General features: G+C 39.1%; 1 protein-coding gene across 6 annotated transcripts; it reads right to left on the reverse strand.

Annotated features, from left to right (window-relative positions):
* Nucleotides 1-17: 17 nt before the first annotated feature.
* pla2g6 (phospholipase A2, group VI (cytosolic, calcium-independent)) lies at nucleotides 18-15,107 on the reverse strand. 6 transcript variants are annotated; one of them, XM_067585336.1, is made up of 19 exons: nucleotides 15,006-15,107; nucleotides 14,030-14,250; nucleotides 12,041-12,250; nucleotides 11,142-11,322; nucleotides 10,867-11,054; nucleotides 9,679-9,775; nucleotides 9,182-9,364; nucleotides 8,788-8,896; nucleotides 7,293-7,409; nucleotides 6,653-6,743; nucleotides 5,395-5,558; nucleotides 5,164-5,314; nucleotides 4,109-4,245; nucleotides 3,787-3,864; nucleotides 3,295-3,449; nucleotides 3,118-3,169; nucleotides 2,006-2,121; nucleotides 1,683-1,756; nucleotides 18-1,327 (listed from the first exon to the last, which is right to left on the reverse strand). In XM_067585336.1, exons 2-19 carry the CDS (start codon nucleotides 14,242-14,244, stop codon nucleotides 1,183-1,185), a joined length of 2,463 nt encoding a protein of 820 aa, XP_067441437.1. In that variant the 5' UTR covers nucleotides 14,245-14,250; nucleotides 15,006-15,107; the 3' UTR covers nucleotides 18-1,182. The 6 variants fall into 6 exon arrangements, with proteins under 6 accessions (XP_067441437.1, XP_067441438.1, XP_067441436.1 ...); XM_067585337.1 differs by lacking the exon at nucleotides 15,006-15,107 and adding an exon at nucleotides 14,927-14,948; XM_067585335.1 differs by lacking the exon at nucleotides 15,006-15,107 and adding an exon at nucleotides 14,763-14,881.
* Between the last annotated feature and the right edge of the window lie 2,733 nt (nucleotides 15,108-17,840).

A 17,840-nucleotide genomic window follows, 5' to 3' on the forward strand; every position in this document is an offset into this window, starting at 1 on the left:
ACAGTCATGGACACAGCTGAAGTCCATATTAATATATTTTATTACCATACCAGTATACACTTCAGTAATTAATCCATATACAAAAAAAAACATATGTAAATAATTTGTTACTTCTAGTTTAGGTTGTACAAACACCAGTGCAGTATTGTTTCTTTGTCTTTCAAGTAAGTTTATAATTCAAGTGTATAATTCCAGTTGTACATGTACATGTTAAATATTTGTTCAAGATACCTTTATGAAAGGTTGTAACAAGTGTACAGTGTGCAAGCAAGTTAGCAATGGGAGTGAGGTTATGTTTAAAGTCAGTCTAAATAACCTATAAAAAGGCATGATAGTGTGATGTGAATTAAAGAAAACAGTACAAATTTGGGCCCCAGACACATAAGGCAGATCTGGTTCATCATCACCATCGTCCAAGCTGTGTTACAGTATATTGCAGATTTTGTTGCGCTACTGTAGGGTCCTTCTGATATGGCCTTAAGTAATATGTCTGTACATTGTCTTTGCAGCTACTTGGGTAAAAACAAAAGAAAGAGGAACAACAAAATGAAGAATGACGAAGGGCGTTATGGTTTTATCACAACCAATGAGAACTGGATTCAAAAACTTCTCACGCAACACTATAGAGAGGGGGAGGGTGACAGTAAACTGACACTATCACAGTCACAGTGTATACTGATCTTAGTATGATTTAGTTGGAACCACTTCCTCCTACAGTTCCCCTGTATTCACATACCAAAGAAGGGAAACTCCACACTCTATTTCAGTGGTTTATATACAAACACATTAAACTTGATAAGGTCAGTGATAAGGTCATAAGATGCTACATAACTTGTCTTCCAATAGGCGACATCCTGTCAGTTGTTTTCCTGTTAGATTTCAGTCTCTGCCATGTTTTATACATTTGCTATCGTGTACTGACATTTGATTGTAAATATGAAAGTCACTGTGGTCACATCGGCTCAAGGGCTTTGTTTTAAAGAAAGAGCACACCGCCACAGACATCATAGTTTCGATTCAAACACGTGGCTCACTAATCTTTGTGCGTCATCCAATCACTCTTGTCTTTGACTCCACTCAAAAGACTCTCCTTTGCTCTCCTTTTCTCCATTTTGCTTTCACATTCCTTTCAACTCTTATAGCCCCATCTTCATAGCCTTTCCTCATGATTTTCTTGTGCTTTCAGTTGTCCATTAGCACTTTTGCCAGGGATTGGAGGACTTCTCTCTTCTCATAAAGGTACATTTGGGTTTCCCACAGCATGTCCACCAGGACTGCGTCACTCACTTCATCCAACATCACCTCTTGAGACAGCTGGGGGCTCAATCTGTACAAAAGACAATAAATAAATAGTGAATTTTACATCGTTTTAAAGTACATTAGAGATAATAGACCAACCATGAATACTATAAATGCCCATTTGACAAACACAAACAGAAACAAACTTGATCAACATGCATCTCAGGCTGTAACGATGTGGGTCACTCAAGCTGAGCTTCAAGCCAGATAGTGTTGCTTGGTAAAGTAATACTGTCTATGATGTTATAGAGCTGCAGTGATGTCTAGTTTAGGCCAGGAACATAGCAGATAATCATTTACTCTTTGCCAGCTGGAGTTAAAACAGAGAGCAGAGACAGCAGTAAATAAAAAACTGAAGTGCTGCAGATTCATGGTCAGCTGACCTGTGGTAGATGGTGTCGATCATTTCACACCAGGCTCTTGCTCTGTCAACTGCACAGCCATCAGAATCTGTACACTGTCCAGTCAGAGAGAGAGGAAATATTAGAATTAGAGACACTTTCTGAAATGTTATTGATACTGGTTGTCATGTCCAAAATATCAGGAATATTAAAAGGCTTCACAAAAAGTGGAAAACACAACTCTGGCAGGATGAATTCATATGAAAAAACATATAGTTTCAGCTGTGGATGATGAGCATCCAGCACTCATTGATTTACACAAGGAACAAGGTAAATTTAAAAGCAGGTGCTCCAACTGTACTCACACAGTCCACCAGCATCTTGCCCAGCTCTTTGGCTCCTACAAAGCTCTTGGCCAGCTCCAGAGGGTTAGAAGGCCGGAAAACATCCACAGAGCTCACCACCACCTGAGGAGGTTTACCTGGAGACACACAGGAGCATAGATATTGTACAGCTGAAGGAGCAGGAGGAGTTTCTAAATTTAGTTACTCACAATGAGTTGTGTTAATGTTTATTGTTTAGTTCAGTGGTTAAAGCAAGGTACAAACATAGTAGGAGTTAGTGATGTAAATCACTCTGAGGCCACCCATCTTAAAAGTGTATGACATGTTTCCCCCCCCCCCAACAGCAATTGAAAACATCCTTTAATCTATGCAATAATAATAATAATCAGTTTTCTTATTGTCAACAAATCTCATGTGCAGAGCCGAACCAACAATTAACTGATCCTACTTACAAGTAATGTGAGTTTATCCAAAGCCTGATACATCTTATTCCTCTGAGCTCCCCTGTTGTCATTAAGAACACGTCATATCGACCTTTCATTTTGACGTGTCATCGTCTCTTGACTGAAATATACAAAGTTAAGAGGTTGTGACATCTAGCACAACAAGCTATCAATACACTATAAACAGAGTCACCTTAGCACAATGCATTAGCATGCATCACGCTCAGTAGGACCTGCATTACAAGGAACGTCTCTCCTGAGACTGAAAATGTTATCGCTGTTATTAATCTTTGGAGCCGTTTCTAAACAAACTACAGTAACTATTGCCTTCGGGGGGAAGGAACATGTCACTCACAGCGGTGTGGCTCATTGACATGTTTTTAATATTTTTTGGAAAACAACAGAGGTCTATGTCACAGAGGAATATGATATATTAGGCTTTGGATACACAGACAATACTTGTAAGTAGGATAGGTTCGTTGTTGGTTTGACTCTGCACATTAGATTTGTTTACAATAATAAAAATATAGAAAACCACCAGCCTTATACTTTAATAGACTCATGTTGAATAGTGAAGATGGGGTAAGACATAAACTAAGCTAACTAAACTAAGTGACCATTGGTTTTGCATGTAGAAAAGTTAGTGTGAATTACATCATTTGCCATTGCAGACACAACTGTGTGGCTTACCAGTTCCAAGGGAGACCACTATACCCAGCTTCTTGACCTCCGTCCCATGGCCCTGAGAGAGAAGAGTTAAAAAGAGAGATGACACATTATTTGATTTTTTTTAAAAATCCATGTTTAAACGTGCAGTTAACAGAAGATCAAAGGAGGACTAGATAATTAAGGTGTTAGGTTACCTACCTCTGCTTTTAAGGCTTTGTTGTACTGATGGATTTCTGACATGGCGTCTAGTGTCGGGTTGTTGGCCAATAGCCCTCCGTCCAGAAAGCGGCCCATCGGTCGGAAGTAGGTGGGGGCAGCACCACTGGAGCGGGCAGCTCGCCACACAAGTTGTTCTGATGTAAAGATTTTAAAAAGTCATGAAACAATCAATCTAATCGACTAGTCTTTCATTCTGGGTGCAAGCTTAAGTACAAAGTGAAATGTGCCAAAATGTCACTGTGTATCAATAACCGAGTTTTAAACGGTGAAGAAGTGACCACATTCATCCATGTTGAAAAGGGTGTGGGGCTGAAACATGTTATTTGCTACTTTGCTATTTAAAGTATTCAAAAGCATGTATTCTGGATAATATTTATACGTGAACAGATGGGAGTTTGTGAGGTAATTTTGTGACTGACCAAGTTAAGTTCTTTGTGAACCTGTTCCTTTGTTTTTCACTCACAAACACACCTTCAGCTGTCACCTTCCTACGCTTTCTGGCTGGCTCCACTGTGTATCCTACTATCAACACATCCTCATCCTCCCATCCTGTAACAACAACATGGTTGCCACTCAAACAACACAACACAAATGGACTTCTCAGGCTTCGTTTTCTAAATAAATATATAATCCTGAATGAACTGAGTATAATTTACCACCATGTGTAGAGTTAGAAAATACTTTACTATGTCACCATCTGGTGGTAACATTAAGGACACTTTGGCAGACAGCAACACACACCACCACCCACCATTCATAAAACATTTGAGCACTAGTGCAGTAGGTCTAGTACCTTGTGGGACAGTGAGAGGCTGAAACGTGGCCGTGGTGGCATACGGGGGCTCTCTGTGGACGGAGGGAGGGTCATAGTTCCTGAAGATGTGCAATTCTCCTGGATGTCTGTCAGCCAGAACACTGGTCACCATCACCCTGTACAAGAACAAATGTATGAGTGAAAAGATAATAGAGTAGATGTGAGTTTAACATAAAAAGGTGAATTTTTTCTGATTCTGATCTAAACCTGAAAAACCAGCACTTTGACACCAAAATTAGCTCATTTACAGATTCTGGATCCTCTACTACTAGTTTTTAGCCATGCTAGCAGCATTGTTCAAGGGATGGTGAGGTCTGTCAGTCATTCTTTCTTTCTCTCCACTTTGGTCCAGAATTAAATATCTCAATAACTACTGAACAGATTGGCATGACATTTTGAACAGATCTCCATTGTCCCAAGAGGACGCATCCTACTGACTCTGGTGATCGCCTGACTTTTCCTCCAGCGCCACTATGAGGTTGACATTTTTAGCTTGTAGTGAAATGTCTAGTGTCTCTAGTGCCTTTTTACACTTTTCTGCCTATTGGCTAGTGGACACTTTTAACCCTAAAATCCCCTTCAGACTTGTTTTAAGACATAAAAATGTGTCTGATGTGGTTAGAAATTCTTAAAATGACATCTACTCTTTCTACCTCACTGAAAAATCCAGACTCTATGAATATGCAAATATTTTTTATTTCAAGACGTCTCCTACTTCACTGAAAAGTCCATTCTCACTGTATGTGCACTGAAGGTTTCAAATCTCCTCATCACACTTGTGTAAGTGCGTATTGGACCAGAATTAGCAAACTAGTTGTGATGTCACAAATTATGCTCATACGTACACAACTTTTCAATTAACACAGAAACTTTCCAGCTTCAGCAGTTGAATGTGAAAACAGTCTTCTAGTGTCAAACTCTGCACATACATCATTCTGTTAAGTGAAGCTCAAACATTCAAGTGAAGTAACAACGACAAAAACATATTTCTTCTAGGATGAAAGGACTTCAATAGGTTTGACATGAACAGTTACCTGGGGTATTGGACGTCTGTCATCTTGGTGTTCTCTCCAAATTCTTTCTTCAGGAAATCCTCCAGTGGTGCTGATTCATAGGGTCGTGACCCTTTGAACACCTGCTCTTTCATCCTGAAGTACAGGCAGCGAAGGTACTCCATGGACTTTCCTACACATTGAAGAGACGCCATTATTGTTTTGATGCTAGGGTATGAAAACTCTTGGAAGCAGAAAGAAAAACACACTCACCGTGGATTATAGCGAGGGCCAGAATCCCCCCAGTGCTCGTGCCAGCCACCCAGTCGAAGAGCTCTCTGGTGGGCCGACCGGCCTCTCTCTCTAGAGCGATCAGCATCTGGATCAGCACCAGGCCTTTTATACCTCCACCATCCAGACACAGCAGTCTTTCCATCCTGCAGGGGAGAGGAGATATCACTTTTTTTACACCAGAACTTTTTGTCTCATCTAAGACAGAAACACATACAAATAACATGTTTTCACGTTACAGTAATAATAATATATTTTTAAAAAAAACAACTTTGTTATTATTATTCATTATCCTTTTGCTACCACATAGCCAGATGCGCAGAATTCATGGAAAAAATATGAGACAAACTTTACTTTAAAGCAACATTATACAACTATTTACCTTAAAATAACAGCCTCATAATCATTTTGATGGTACACTGACTTGTTATAGAGAGAAAGGCGCCTCTTTCATTCCCACTCCACTCCCTGAACACCTGTTCTTGCACTATGTAACTTGGGTTGAGCGGGTACGATCCCCCACAAGAAATAGTAGTTACCTGGATGTAACTCCAGTTCTATGAGTACTGGCAGGTTGGTGTTCAGCTAATAAGTGACAGCTGGTGTGCCTGATGAGCCCTTTGGTGAATTATAATCACGTGTTATCTCACCAATATGTAGCTATATCGTTATCAATAGAATTAAGTTACATACTAGCAGCCACCAGACTGTATTTTCCGTGGTGTGTGAAGATGATGTGGATCGCAACATAAGTCGGTCAGTATAACGCTAGCTGTTAGTAGCTACATTTAAGCACACAGCTGCTGTGGGTTCAGACAATCATAGAAATAAGATCAGCCAGAGGCACAGCGAGGGATGTCACAACAGTAACCCCGTGTCTAGACCGCAAGTGTAGCAGCGAGTGCTCCGTCTGTGTGTCTACACTGGAGACGTTCTATGTAGACACACAGACGGAGCACTCACTGCTGCTGCTGCTCTGCTAAACGTGCTGCTCATGCCACACTTGCAGTCTAGATACAGCAAGTGTTGAAGTCTGTTCCCCTTCAAATAGTGTTCCCTCATGTTACAGTAGTGCGGTATCCTCACTGCTCAGATATCAACAGAATTAAATGCATCAGCGTCTTTTAACTACCACTTGTGGCAGCAGAGGCTGCTGTTGCTGCTGCTCAGCAGAAGTTACATAGTCTTGCTTTAACCATGAAAAACAGACGGGGAACTGTGGAATTACAAACATACTCACTTCCTTTTCCCCGTTTTGGGCCCGTCCACTTCAGATGTGCCTCTGCTCATTGCAGTGACTGCAGCCCCCACGAACATGATGTCCTCAAACCCTGTGAGCCAATCATAACAGCTATTGGTGTGGGACCAACACATGGCAACAGTATTGATCAAATTCATGTACAAAGGATGGAAAAGGAAAGGGGTCACTGGGTTTTCTACAAGCCACAGGGGAGTTATACCAGGAATGTCAAGTAGATATGCGTGCATGTTGCTTTTATGTAAGGATACTTGCTTTATCTTATTTAATTTACAAGAGCTTCTCACTCTCATACTGTCACATTCCTCAGCTCAGATTTCTTGTTGAGTCACTTGTGTACTCAAGTCATAATTCAAATCTAGCACTGAAAAAATAACCTCTTTCTGTTAAATACTTTCCACACATTCCTTCTTTTTGTTATTTGGTATTTTAAGGATTAAGGATTATTCTTAAATTGCACACAAATAATTTTTTTCACTAATCAGCAAACTAAAAAATACAGTAAATGTAAAAAGTTATAGAAAATGTAAAAGAGCTCAAACAGAGACATATTCTGTTGATGAGAGAAGCATTGAAACAGAGTGCAGTGAAGGGGAGGCAGAGGATGGGACGTTGGTGTTACCTATGCCTGGAGGTGGGGCCTTGTTGGAGATGGGGGGAGGACTGGCAGGGGAGGGGGGGAGGCACCGCTGGACCCCTACACTACACAGCATGTCCAGCAGTATCTTTCTATTCGGACCTTTCGTTTTAACGAAAAAAACACACACACACACATGCACGCAAATGGAGTTAGACATGCACAAACACCACAAAAAGCAGAGAAGAAGAGATAGAGGGTGATAGATAAGACACAGAGAGAGAAAGCAAGAATGTAAGCAGGATGTTAGCAATTATCATGCATTTACAAAAATCACTTAATGACAGCAAACTCCATTTACCATCATTTCTGCTTCAGAGCATCGAGTATGCGGTTTCATACACATTTGTCTCCATGTGAAAACAACAAATATGCTCATATAATAATCTTGTTTCAATAGGCAGACAGATCCAGTAGAAACAATGCACAGACCTTTATTAGAAATCACTGAAATGTCAAATTATTTTGCCTTTTGCATGGCAATGTAAATGTTGCTATGGTAGACATTAAATGTTGCCGAAGAGGTTGAAATTTTTTTTTTTTTAGACTAAAAAGTCAACATATCAAGAACAGCTCAACAGAGTTCTGACTTTCCACATCCACAATTGTAGGCCTTTACTTTTTGCTTTATATCCTTATATTCTATCCTCATAATACACTGAATTTATTAGAAAACACTCAGTGCACTAAAATGTAATCCAATACAGCAGTCATGTAATAAATAGTACATTTGGGATGCTGTTCTTACGCGAGCAGAAATCAGAAATATGTACTGAAGGCCTGATACAAATATCTTAATCGTGGCACTGATGTAAGAGCAAATGTTTTCAGCTTTTGCAACTGAAATGTTTTGTAAGTGCTGCCCTCTGCTGTTGAACAGGTAAAACAACGTGCAGATGGAGGAGACTGGAGCTACATCAACTGAGAAGTTTTGGTTCCACAAAATCCCCTTACAGATCAGAGAGCAAGCTCTGAAATCACTGAGTAGCTGGAAATGATCAAATCAAAGCTCTATACATATGCTGCAAATGTACAATGGAGTGTGTGGTGTTTTTACATCATCCACGGTAAAGTTGCATGATGCACCTTTAAAAAGAAATGCTGCAAGCTTTGTAACCATGCTGCTTCTAAACAGTCACAAAACAATGAATTAGTAGCAAGAGCGGTACAACTGGTCTTTATATTTAGAGACAAGGCACTAAAGATTGTTTCATTATATCATTACAACCATTTTCATGCATCGGCTTTACCATCTACATTGGAATACATGCTGTTAAATGAGACTATGGGTTAACATGTTATAATCTGATTAAACTAGAACAAACAGGCGTGTTAGGTCAGTCACATTAAGTTCTATAAATATAACACAGCTTTTCACTGTCCTAACTCAGAATTCCTACTCTGTTCCTTATTTTCCTGATTCAACTTCTGTATACCTTACAGTTGATATCTCTCTTTCCATCCCTCCTGTCTCTCTTACCTTTGCTGGTGCGTGCAGCAATCAGTCCAGGTGTTTCTCCCAAGTCGTTGTGGATCTCCACATCAGCACCAAATACAATCAGAGCTTTGATCAACTCCATGTGGTCCATCTAATTAATGAGCACAGTGTCACACAAGTGGTGCATTATTATTATTTAAAAAAAAAACGGTGCAGCCTCATTTCCCTATTGTTTGGTATTTTTAGGATAAATCTCCTGTAATCTGAGTCATAGCTCTTAGTGTTTTCCCCTCATACCGATACTGTGTTGCCACCACTTAGCAAAATCACTCCTTGACATTTCTCCTCCCTTTCATGAACACTTTGATTATCAGTAACATTATTGTTTTCACCTGGAAGATAAGAACAAGGCAGACACAATATCTCGTACACTCACCTTCATAGCGAGGTGCAGAGCTGTGTTCCCGTCCTGTCCCTTCAGGTTGGCGTTGGCTCCGTGGGTGAGTAACACCATGGCTGCCTCAAAGCGGCCCTTCTTGGTCAGAATGTGGAGGGCGCTCTCCCCGGTCTTACTGAGATAGTTCACCATACAGCCATGCTCCAGCAGCAAACGACACATCTGGCACAGAGAGAGGAAGACTTTATTAAATGAACAGAACAACAGGACTTCTCCTGTTACTTCTTCCTGAAGCCTAACTTGCATGTCTTGGTGTGGGACGCCTCAATGACAGGCCAGCATTTCTGATTGGAAGCAGTGACATAAACTCATACAGGATGAAATTAGTTTTGTAAATGTTGTTTAAACTTGGGCTGCTTGCTCACAGAGGTCATCAAAGGTCATAGATCCATTATTCTCCTATCAAAGCTTCAATGCTTTGGTTTTTCTAGAGTCAGACTCCTAATTCTAACCACAAAACACTTGATGTTCCTCACCTCAGCAGTTTTGGCCCAATGGAGAGGCGTCCCTCCATATACAGAATCCTCAGCCTGGAGCTGGCCTGGGTCTGCTTTGAGGATCTCCTCCGCACACCTGACAGAAACACAAAGAGACTTGTCACATGTACTATTAACTTAAAGCTATAGACTTTGTATTCTGGGAGTTTAAAACATTCTCTGTCCTTATTCTGTGGAAAAAGCATTTAACAACCTCTACAGATTCACTTCCGACCACATATATTCTGATAATTCGGATACCCAGTACAGCTCCTATACATTTATTGGATGTAGTGCTTCTGAGAGGTTCTCTCCAGCATTAAGAAATAGGTTTGCTGCTCTTATACCAAAGTCAATACACACTGGTCCTATATGCATTTGTTCACAAGTGTAGGTCAAAACCTGGTATATGGCTGGACCAAGTATGAAACACTAGAGGGATTTTAACTTGTACGTCGCCTGGTTACCATCAGACATGAACATCGCTTTAACTTTATTTATTTGTATTGCACTTTTCATGCAGTAGTTGTAACTCTATGTGCTGTACACATAAAAAATATTAAAAATACTTAAATACATTGTACCAGATTTTAGGTGTAGACTATATGGTGCTGGTGTGAGAAGGGTTGAGTTAAGATTATTTTTTATATGTTTTATATATTATTTCACTTACCCACAACCCAAAATATAGTTTTAATACAGTAACTGTCAAGTTACTCATTAATGCTGAGTGTAAATGACCCTTATACAGTGTGTTTCAGGTGTGTAAAGTTTGCATTCATACATTTATTTGTTATATTGCTTTTGTTTTATTTACCATGAACACAGAAGTGCTTTATTTCAAAAAACAATGGTGTAACTGTAAGTGACTCAGTGATGGACAGACGCGGTTATAGGGCTCCTCTGTTGCGGTCCAGCCAAAAAAAGAGAAGAAAAAAAAGAGTACAAGCATTCATCTACTATAATGGTAGAAGAGCAGCAGGGTAACCAGGGAAACTATTACTTCAAAACCATGTGTTTTGTAGTGTCATTGAGGAAAATACAGACTCCTCCCAGTTCCTGTGATTCTGTACCTGGTAACTGAAAATGTACATTTTGGACAATAAAATAATAAGCAAGTACACCACAGAGTGCAGGAGAGGCCGTACAACTCTTATGTTCATCGCCCTCGTCCCTCCATCAGCTCACCCCTTCTCGTTGTACTTCATGGCAGCGTGGATGGCGTAGCCGCTGCCTCCGATGATATCACACTTGGCTCCGCCGCCCAACAGAGCTTTGACGGCCTCCACTCGGCCCAAGCGGCAGGACACGTGGAGTGGCGTCTCCCCGTTATTGTTCAGCTCATTCACCCCGGAGCACAACCGCGAGCACAGGATCTGGATGAGGAGAGGATGGACTACACATCATCATTTGCCCCCTAACCTGATTTCATGATAAGTTAAAACCTCTTCACATGTACTGACCTGAATGATGGCAGGAGAATCCTGCTTGGCGGCGCTGTGCATGGGCGTCTCTCCGTTGCGGTCTCTGATGTCAGTGCGAGCCTGGCTTTCCTCCAACAGCTCCTTCACACACGCAGAGTCACTGCGCTCACACGCCAAGTGCAGCGGCGTCTGACCTGACGTGTCCCGAGCATTGATCTGACTGGAGGCAGAAAGACGTGCACATTTCAGCTGTGCACATTAAAGCACCACACAGGTGGTTTTGCACAATTCAGCCAGTAAATTAACATTTTGCAAAGTATACAGGTGGTTCAACTGATTTCCTGTTGTTTTCAAATTATATAAGTGCTGCATGGGAAATTGATGGAGTAATGTCAAGTGATGTGATGGTGTAATTAATGGGCTAAAATTTTCTAAACCACCAGAATGATTTAAAGTATAAAACACAAAGTGTAAACTAATTAGTTAATAGTATTTTGTATTGTATGCGTTTAGCTGACACTCTCTCACACTGACTGCCTCACAATTAATGTCTCTGTAGAATAAGCTTACACATTATAATCCTCTCCTCAGTCAGCTATATCCAGATATATTTATCCATTGGCGAACCTGCCCTGAGCTCCAACTACTGCTTTAATGATTAGCTGATTCTGCCATCTGATCACATCTCCATGCTGATCACATCTTCTCAAACATGAGGACTTACTATTTTTCTGTCTTATATCATTGTAAAAATGATCTTTTGGACTGTTGTTACAGCAAATTTGAAGATGAAGATTTGACTTTCCTCCCCTACTTTTATAGACTAAATGATAATAAAATAAAAAAAATTAAAATGAAGATGAATTGAAAATGAAAATAATCATAGCTGCAGTCCTTGTAAGATCCAGCTGAATCAAAATCACCACGTCCGGTCTCACCTCTGGACATAGTTGTGTTTGAGACACTCCCGCAGGCCCGTGTCCACGGCGATGTGGGCAGAGCTCCAGTCTGGGTGGTTGCGGATGCAGTCCACGATTGGCTGGGTGGTCTCAGCCTTCAACGGCAGTGTCTCATAGAAGGGTCGAAGCTTGAGGGCATACTGCGGGAACCAGTTCATGGCATCCTCCTCTGATGCCACCTGAAACAGCCTGAATCAGACAACGCAATGGTTACAACATTAAATGTCACAAGAACCTTAAGAGGAGATCTGAATGGGTGCCAAAGGCTCTGGGAAACTGGTCACACTGGTACGAATGACATGTAAGATAACTGGATTGGAAAAGGAGGATTCGTTTCAACAATGGGATTCTCAGTGGAGCGCTAAACCCAAAGTCCATTGAGCATGTTCCAAAAAATATGAAAAGGTAGCACATCTCAAATATCCAAGTCAAGGAGGATAAAATACTAACATTTTGCTTGTTTATTTGGCTCACATCACAATAGAAACGCCTTCTTCCGAGTGTTTCGAAACGTTCTGATGTCAGCCGAATAAACAAGTGAAATGCTGACTTAGAAATTTGAGATGTGCTACCTTTTCATATTTTTTGGGACATGTAAGATAAATAACAATATTATAGGCATGAGCATTCATCAACTATTTTCTATGAGGAAAAATCATTCCTAGTAGCTCTGAGAGCCTGATTGCGCTGGAATTTGATTTCTGATTTGATTTCCTGTTGTGGCGCGTGATTTCAAAGAGCTCCTTTATTTATTGAAAGAGACTTTTCAAATTACATTATATATTTATACAGTGTACTGTATGTAGAAAAGATTCGTGCCAGTTCTCTGTTTTGTTTCTCACTACCACTTTGGGGCGGCTGTGGCTCAGAAGAACGTCTACTAATCGGAAGTTGAGTGGTTCAAACCCCGGCTCTTCCGGTCCGCATGTCAAAGTGTCCTTGGGCAAGACAATGCACCCCAAATTGCTCTTGATGGATGCGCTAACGGTGTGTGAGTGTGTGTGTGTGAATGTGCATTAGATAAGATCCTGACGAGCAGGTTGGCACCTTGCATGGGAATGCTGGCATGTAGGTTAAAGCGCTTTGAGTGGTCGGAAGACTGGACTATCTTTATGCTTGTTTTCCTCTTAATACCCTACCTTACATCCCTGGTTTTACTTGCTTTAATACACCTCTCCTTTTTTAAAGTATTTTATTATCTTTAACACATTTCAATCTTGTATTATTATTTTATTTTGCCATTCTGAATTTTTACATGTTTAACTTACCTCTGGTGTTTCATCATTGCAAATTCATGACAGTTATGATAGCGTTTCCTCAGTTCCTATTTTTATTAAGTTCTTTATTTATAACAGTCAGTTATTGTTTTGTGCATGGATGGAGGTGGACGGTAACTGTACTGTTTTTAATAGTGTAAAGCACTTTGTGCTACATTGTATTTGTACAAAAAGTGGTATACAAATAAAGTCTGACTGATTGATTGATTGAGAGGCACTATATAATTGCAGGCCATTTACTAGATGTCATTTTAGTGTACATTAAGTTCTTAAAAACCTTTATCTTTTGGACTTCCGATGTTACGTTTGCACTGATCGCAATGTATGCATTGGAGGCAAGCTCCACTCTTACATCTAATGCAGTATCTTACAATACACATTCAACCTTTAGTTTCAGTTCAGCCCAACTTGTTTACGCCTGCCTTTCAGATCTATGACTGAATGGCTCAACGCTGATTCATTCAAGATAAACGCCTTTGATTCAGTTAAGCTGCTTTGTTGGGGGATTGTGTAGGTCAATAATATGTAATAGTCTGAAAGTAGTAACCAAATCTGCATCTTAAAAACCTACGGGTAATTTCAGATGACAACTGCAAATCCAAACCTGGTTCGGTGGCTTTATTAAAGCCACATCACACAACAAATGACACATTCAACACTCAACATTCCCCTTGATTTGATCAATACTGACCTCAGAGCCATATTCGGTGTCTCAGGACACATAAGCACACAGTCCCATGACTGGTACTGTGCATTTTTATACAGAACTATACGTCCCTCGTCTTTCAGCAGGATTTTTCCTCCTCCACCGTAGTCAGCCAGCGGCACATCTCTGACCCGGTAAGGGTTGGTGAAGAGGGTTGAGACAGAGGAGACTGTGTCCAACAGCCGGCCCAAGAACTGCATTGTTACCTGAGACGAAGAACAGACTGTTTAGGGGAGGATGAAACAATCTGAATAGTCTCTGTGATTTATAACTGATACATTTTTGTTGTGTTTTGTATTGTTTTGGCAGCACATGCAGAAATGTTTAGCTCTGCCCTCTTTGGCTGTTTGGTCTACACCAGCCTGTAGGATTGTTGTCAACAATAATGAATGATTTATTTCATCCTCAGGCCGGGATGTAAACCGTCAAGAGTAGCAACAGGTATATCCAAGATATTACCATTGTTATTATGATTATCATTATTATTATTATAGGTTGTGGCTGCTGACAATCTCTAACTCATGGTTAACGTTACATCTATGAAATTCGGGACAATAAAATATCAAAATAACAGCTAATACATTCGTTATTACAAGCTTGACTTCCACATACGTTGTCAACGCATGTTAGCTGTCAACTCTGCACTTCCTATTTCACTTCACTGCACAAGACCTTCTCATAGACTGTGGAAAAATGAGGCTGGTCCTCATTTAATTACATTATGAACAAGTGTCTCCATTCATGCTGCTCACGAGTTTCTAGTTGTCCGGAATCAATTTGACATGATACCGACGTCAAAGCCCAGAGGCAGCGCACAGTTTCAGCGAAACATCTATTTAATTCATGTTTTTTTAATATCCAACATATTCTGAGATATATTACTTCAGTAAGCTAGCTGTCAAGTGAAGCTAATCGCATTAAGTCGTATAAAAGCAGCCTGCCGCTGTCCGTCCATGCTCACCTGCTAACTGTCCTCTGAGCCGCTGCCGCCTGACTTCTGACGGCTACATCAACAACCGCGACACTGCAACCAACCTTGCTGCAAATCATGACTGACGGGATTTTGATCCAATCACAGCTCAGAGACCAAATAAATGCTCGGTAAAATGGGCGGGGCATAATACATGGAAAATATTGTCAAAAATTGGACTTTTTGACACTGCTGGGAGGTCCCAGCTGCAAAGAAAAGACCTTTGACACATAAATAACTTAGTAGTAATAGAGCTTGACATGAATATCACTATATTCAATCACTGAATAAAATAAAATTAAGAAAAAATATATATAAGAAAGACATACAAAGACAATTAGGAACTTATATATTCTTAATCAAATGAATATTGATATTTTTACAGTAAACTAAAGACCCATCTATTTAGTCTTACTTTTATGCAGTGTTTTATACTTTTATCGTTTTATTATTCTATACCTCTTTTATTTATTATCATCACCATTATTTATTTTACTCTGTTTTATTTTATTCTATCTACACTTTACTGTTTTTATTATAATCTATTTATTTTGTGTAGTATTTCATAATTGTATGTTTTGATTGTTATTTTTATTGCTTGTATTGTATTATCTTTTAATACAATACAATACAAAAATGAACTCTTTTGCTTTTTAAGTATTTTGGTGTGCATTAGTTTCTAAATCTATATTTAACATCCTGTACGTTTTGTCAATTGCTTGTAAAGCACTTTGAATTGCATTTGTCATCTTTGATTGATTGATTGATTGATTGACTGATTGATTGATTGATTGATTGATTGATTGATTGAAGACAACAGATTGTTGGCCACTATTAAACATAAACTAAGTAAACAGCTCTGCTGTTGATGATATGTTAGCTCACTTATAAAACAGCAATTCTGTTCATACTGTATGATGCCACCAAGTTTATAAGATGATCCTATGTTTAGTATTTAAAATCTGCAAAGTAGCTCGTATCCAGCTGTCATATAAATGTAACTGAGCAACAAATATTACATTTCCCTATGAAATGTGGTGGAGTAGCAGCACATTAAGTTGTAATGGATGGATATATTAGAGCAAAGTACATGTGGTAGCACTAGATTAAATCTACTTTCCCTGTCAGCCCTCATGCCCACATCTGCGTTAACTGATATTCATGAAGATATCGATTAGCTGAAGAATATCACTATATCATACGCTATAAATCATTATTGTGGTTGTTATGTGCATCATAGTTAACCTGTCAATCCCAGTATACCATAAAACAAAGTGAAGTTTCTTTAAAATACTTTGAATCTTTTTTTCTACACCAGCTTAAATCTTCACTCAAACTTTTCTTGTGTCATGAGGGTCATGACAGCCAAACACTATAAGCTTTATTCTTGAGCTGTCTGTTAATGTCACTAACTTGGTAAAAATCTCTTTTGGTTTTTTAGTTTTAGCTATAATTCAAAGCTTTCATCATAGCCACTATCCTCAGAATGCTTTTTACATGTTTTGAAATGACCTACTACCTGTTTTCTATATCCAGCTGTTTGTTTTTCACATTCAATATGAAACTTTTAAAAATCTTCATCGGCACATGTATCATACATGTACATCCAGAAGTTTACACCCACAGTAGTGTTCTAGACAAAATGTGGGTTAGGGTTAGGCTTATCTTTCCCATAATTTACCAGGAAATGGTAAAGCAGGGAATTTTTAAGTTGTCAACATAGATTCTAATAAGGGAATCGTCTGATAGGAACAGAACGGGAACCGAAAGCTGTCAATGATATCTGCACGGTGGTTTTACAATTTCAAGTCCTGAAACTGTTTTGACTTTTTTTTAAAGAGGGAAGTACAATTCATTCATCTAAACACTAAAGTTGGGTTTTGCTTTTTCTTTCTTTTTCACCATTGAAGATTGGAAAGAAACAAAGCTCAATTAAAATTTTTGGATTCCAGTTGTCTCAGTTGAGGAACTTGTCTGAAAGCACAAAAAAAGCACTAGTGAGGAAGCTGCGGTCAAAATAAATATGCATTATCTATTCTTTGCAGGGTCATGGGAAGCTGGAGAATATCCCAGCTATCATTTGGCAAAAGGCTAGATATACCAGGGTAAATAAGGTAGATAGGATATGATGAAAGGCAATAAATATAAAGTAAATGTATTTATTGAAGCAAAATATAACCTGGAATTTTATTTATTACATTGTCCATCACATCTGTTGTATTTCAGATTCATATTTTGATAATCTTTGGGGTACTGTCTGTATATGCTGCTATTATCATTATGTGTTTACATTGTGTAGATTATTCAGGTATAAATATTTAGTACACTCAGTTCTGACATACATGGACAATCATGCACCTTAATACCATAACAATCTCCACCTGACCATTCAATTCTTTATGTTCTGTTTATTTTTTATATTTGAGTTAGTCTATTAGATTATTGTATATAATTTAGCCTTTATGCACTTATGCATATGCATGTATTTCTTTAACCCTTTTGATCTCATTGTTGGCTGCTGCAACATTTTAATTTTACTTTAGGATTAATAAAGTATCTATCTATCTAATATTATTTAAAAAAATACAATTATAGACAATAAAAAAGTTAACTGAATGCATTAAAAAATAAATAAAAGTAAGTTTTTGGTCATTTTTCAAAATGTTATGGGGTGAGAGGACAACTCATAATCTGAATGTTTGTTGTTTTTTTTTAATCCCGGTCCTGGACAGAGGCGAGTTTGTCATTAAAACTCTGTTTTTCTCTCTGCAGCCAACACTTGTCACTAGGAGATTAGTGATAATATCATCGGCATTAATAACGTTG

Source organism: Thunnus thynnus, chromosome 3, assembly GCF_963924715.1.
Source record: "Thunnus thynnus chromosome 3, fThuThy2.1, whole genome shotgun sequence".
Taxonomy (NCBI): domain Eukaryota; kingdom Metazoa; phylum Chordata; class Actinopteri; order Scombriformes; family Scombridae; genus Thunnus; species Thunnus thynnus.

Coding starts and splice junctions, on each gene's coding strand:
- pla2g6 (XM_067585335.1), bottom strand. CDS start 14,783: ATGGAGACACTTGTTCATAAT. Junction 9,776..10,866: donor ATGAAGTACAACGAGAAGGG/GTGAGCTGATGG, acceptor TGTTTCTGTCAG/GTGTGCGGAGGAGATCCTCA. Junction 5,315..5,394: donor GGCCCTCGCTATAATCCACG/GTGAGTGTGTTT, acceptor TTCAATGTGTAG/GAAAGTCCATGGAGTACCTT.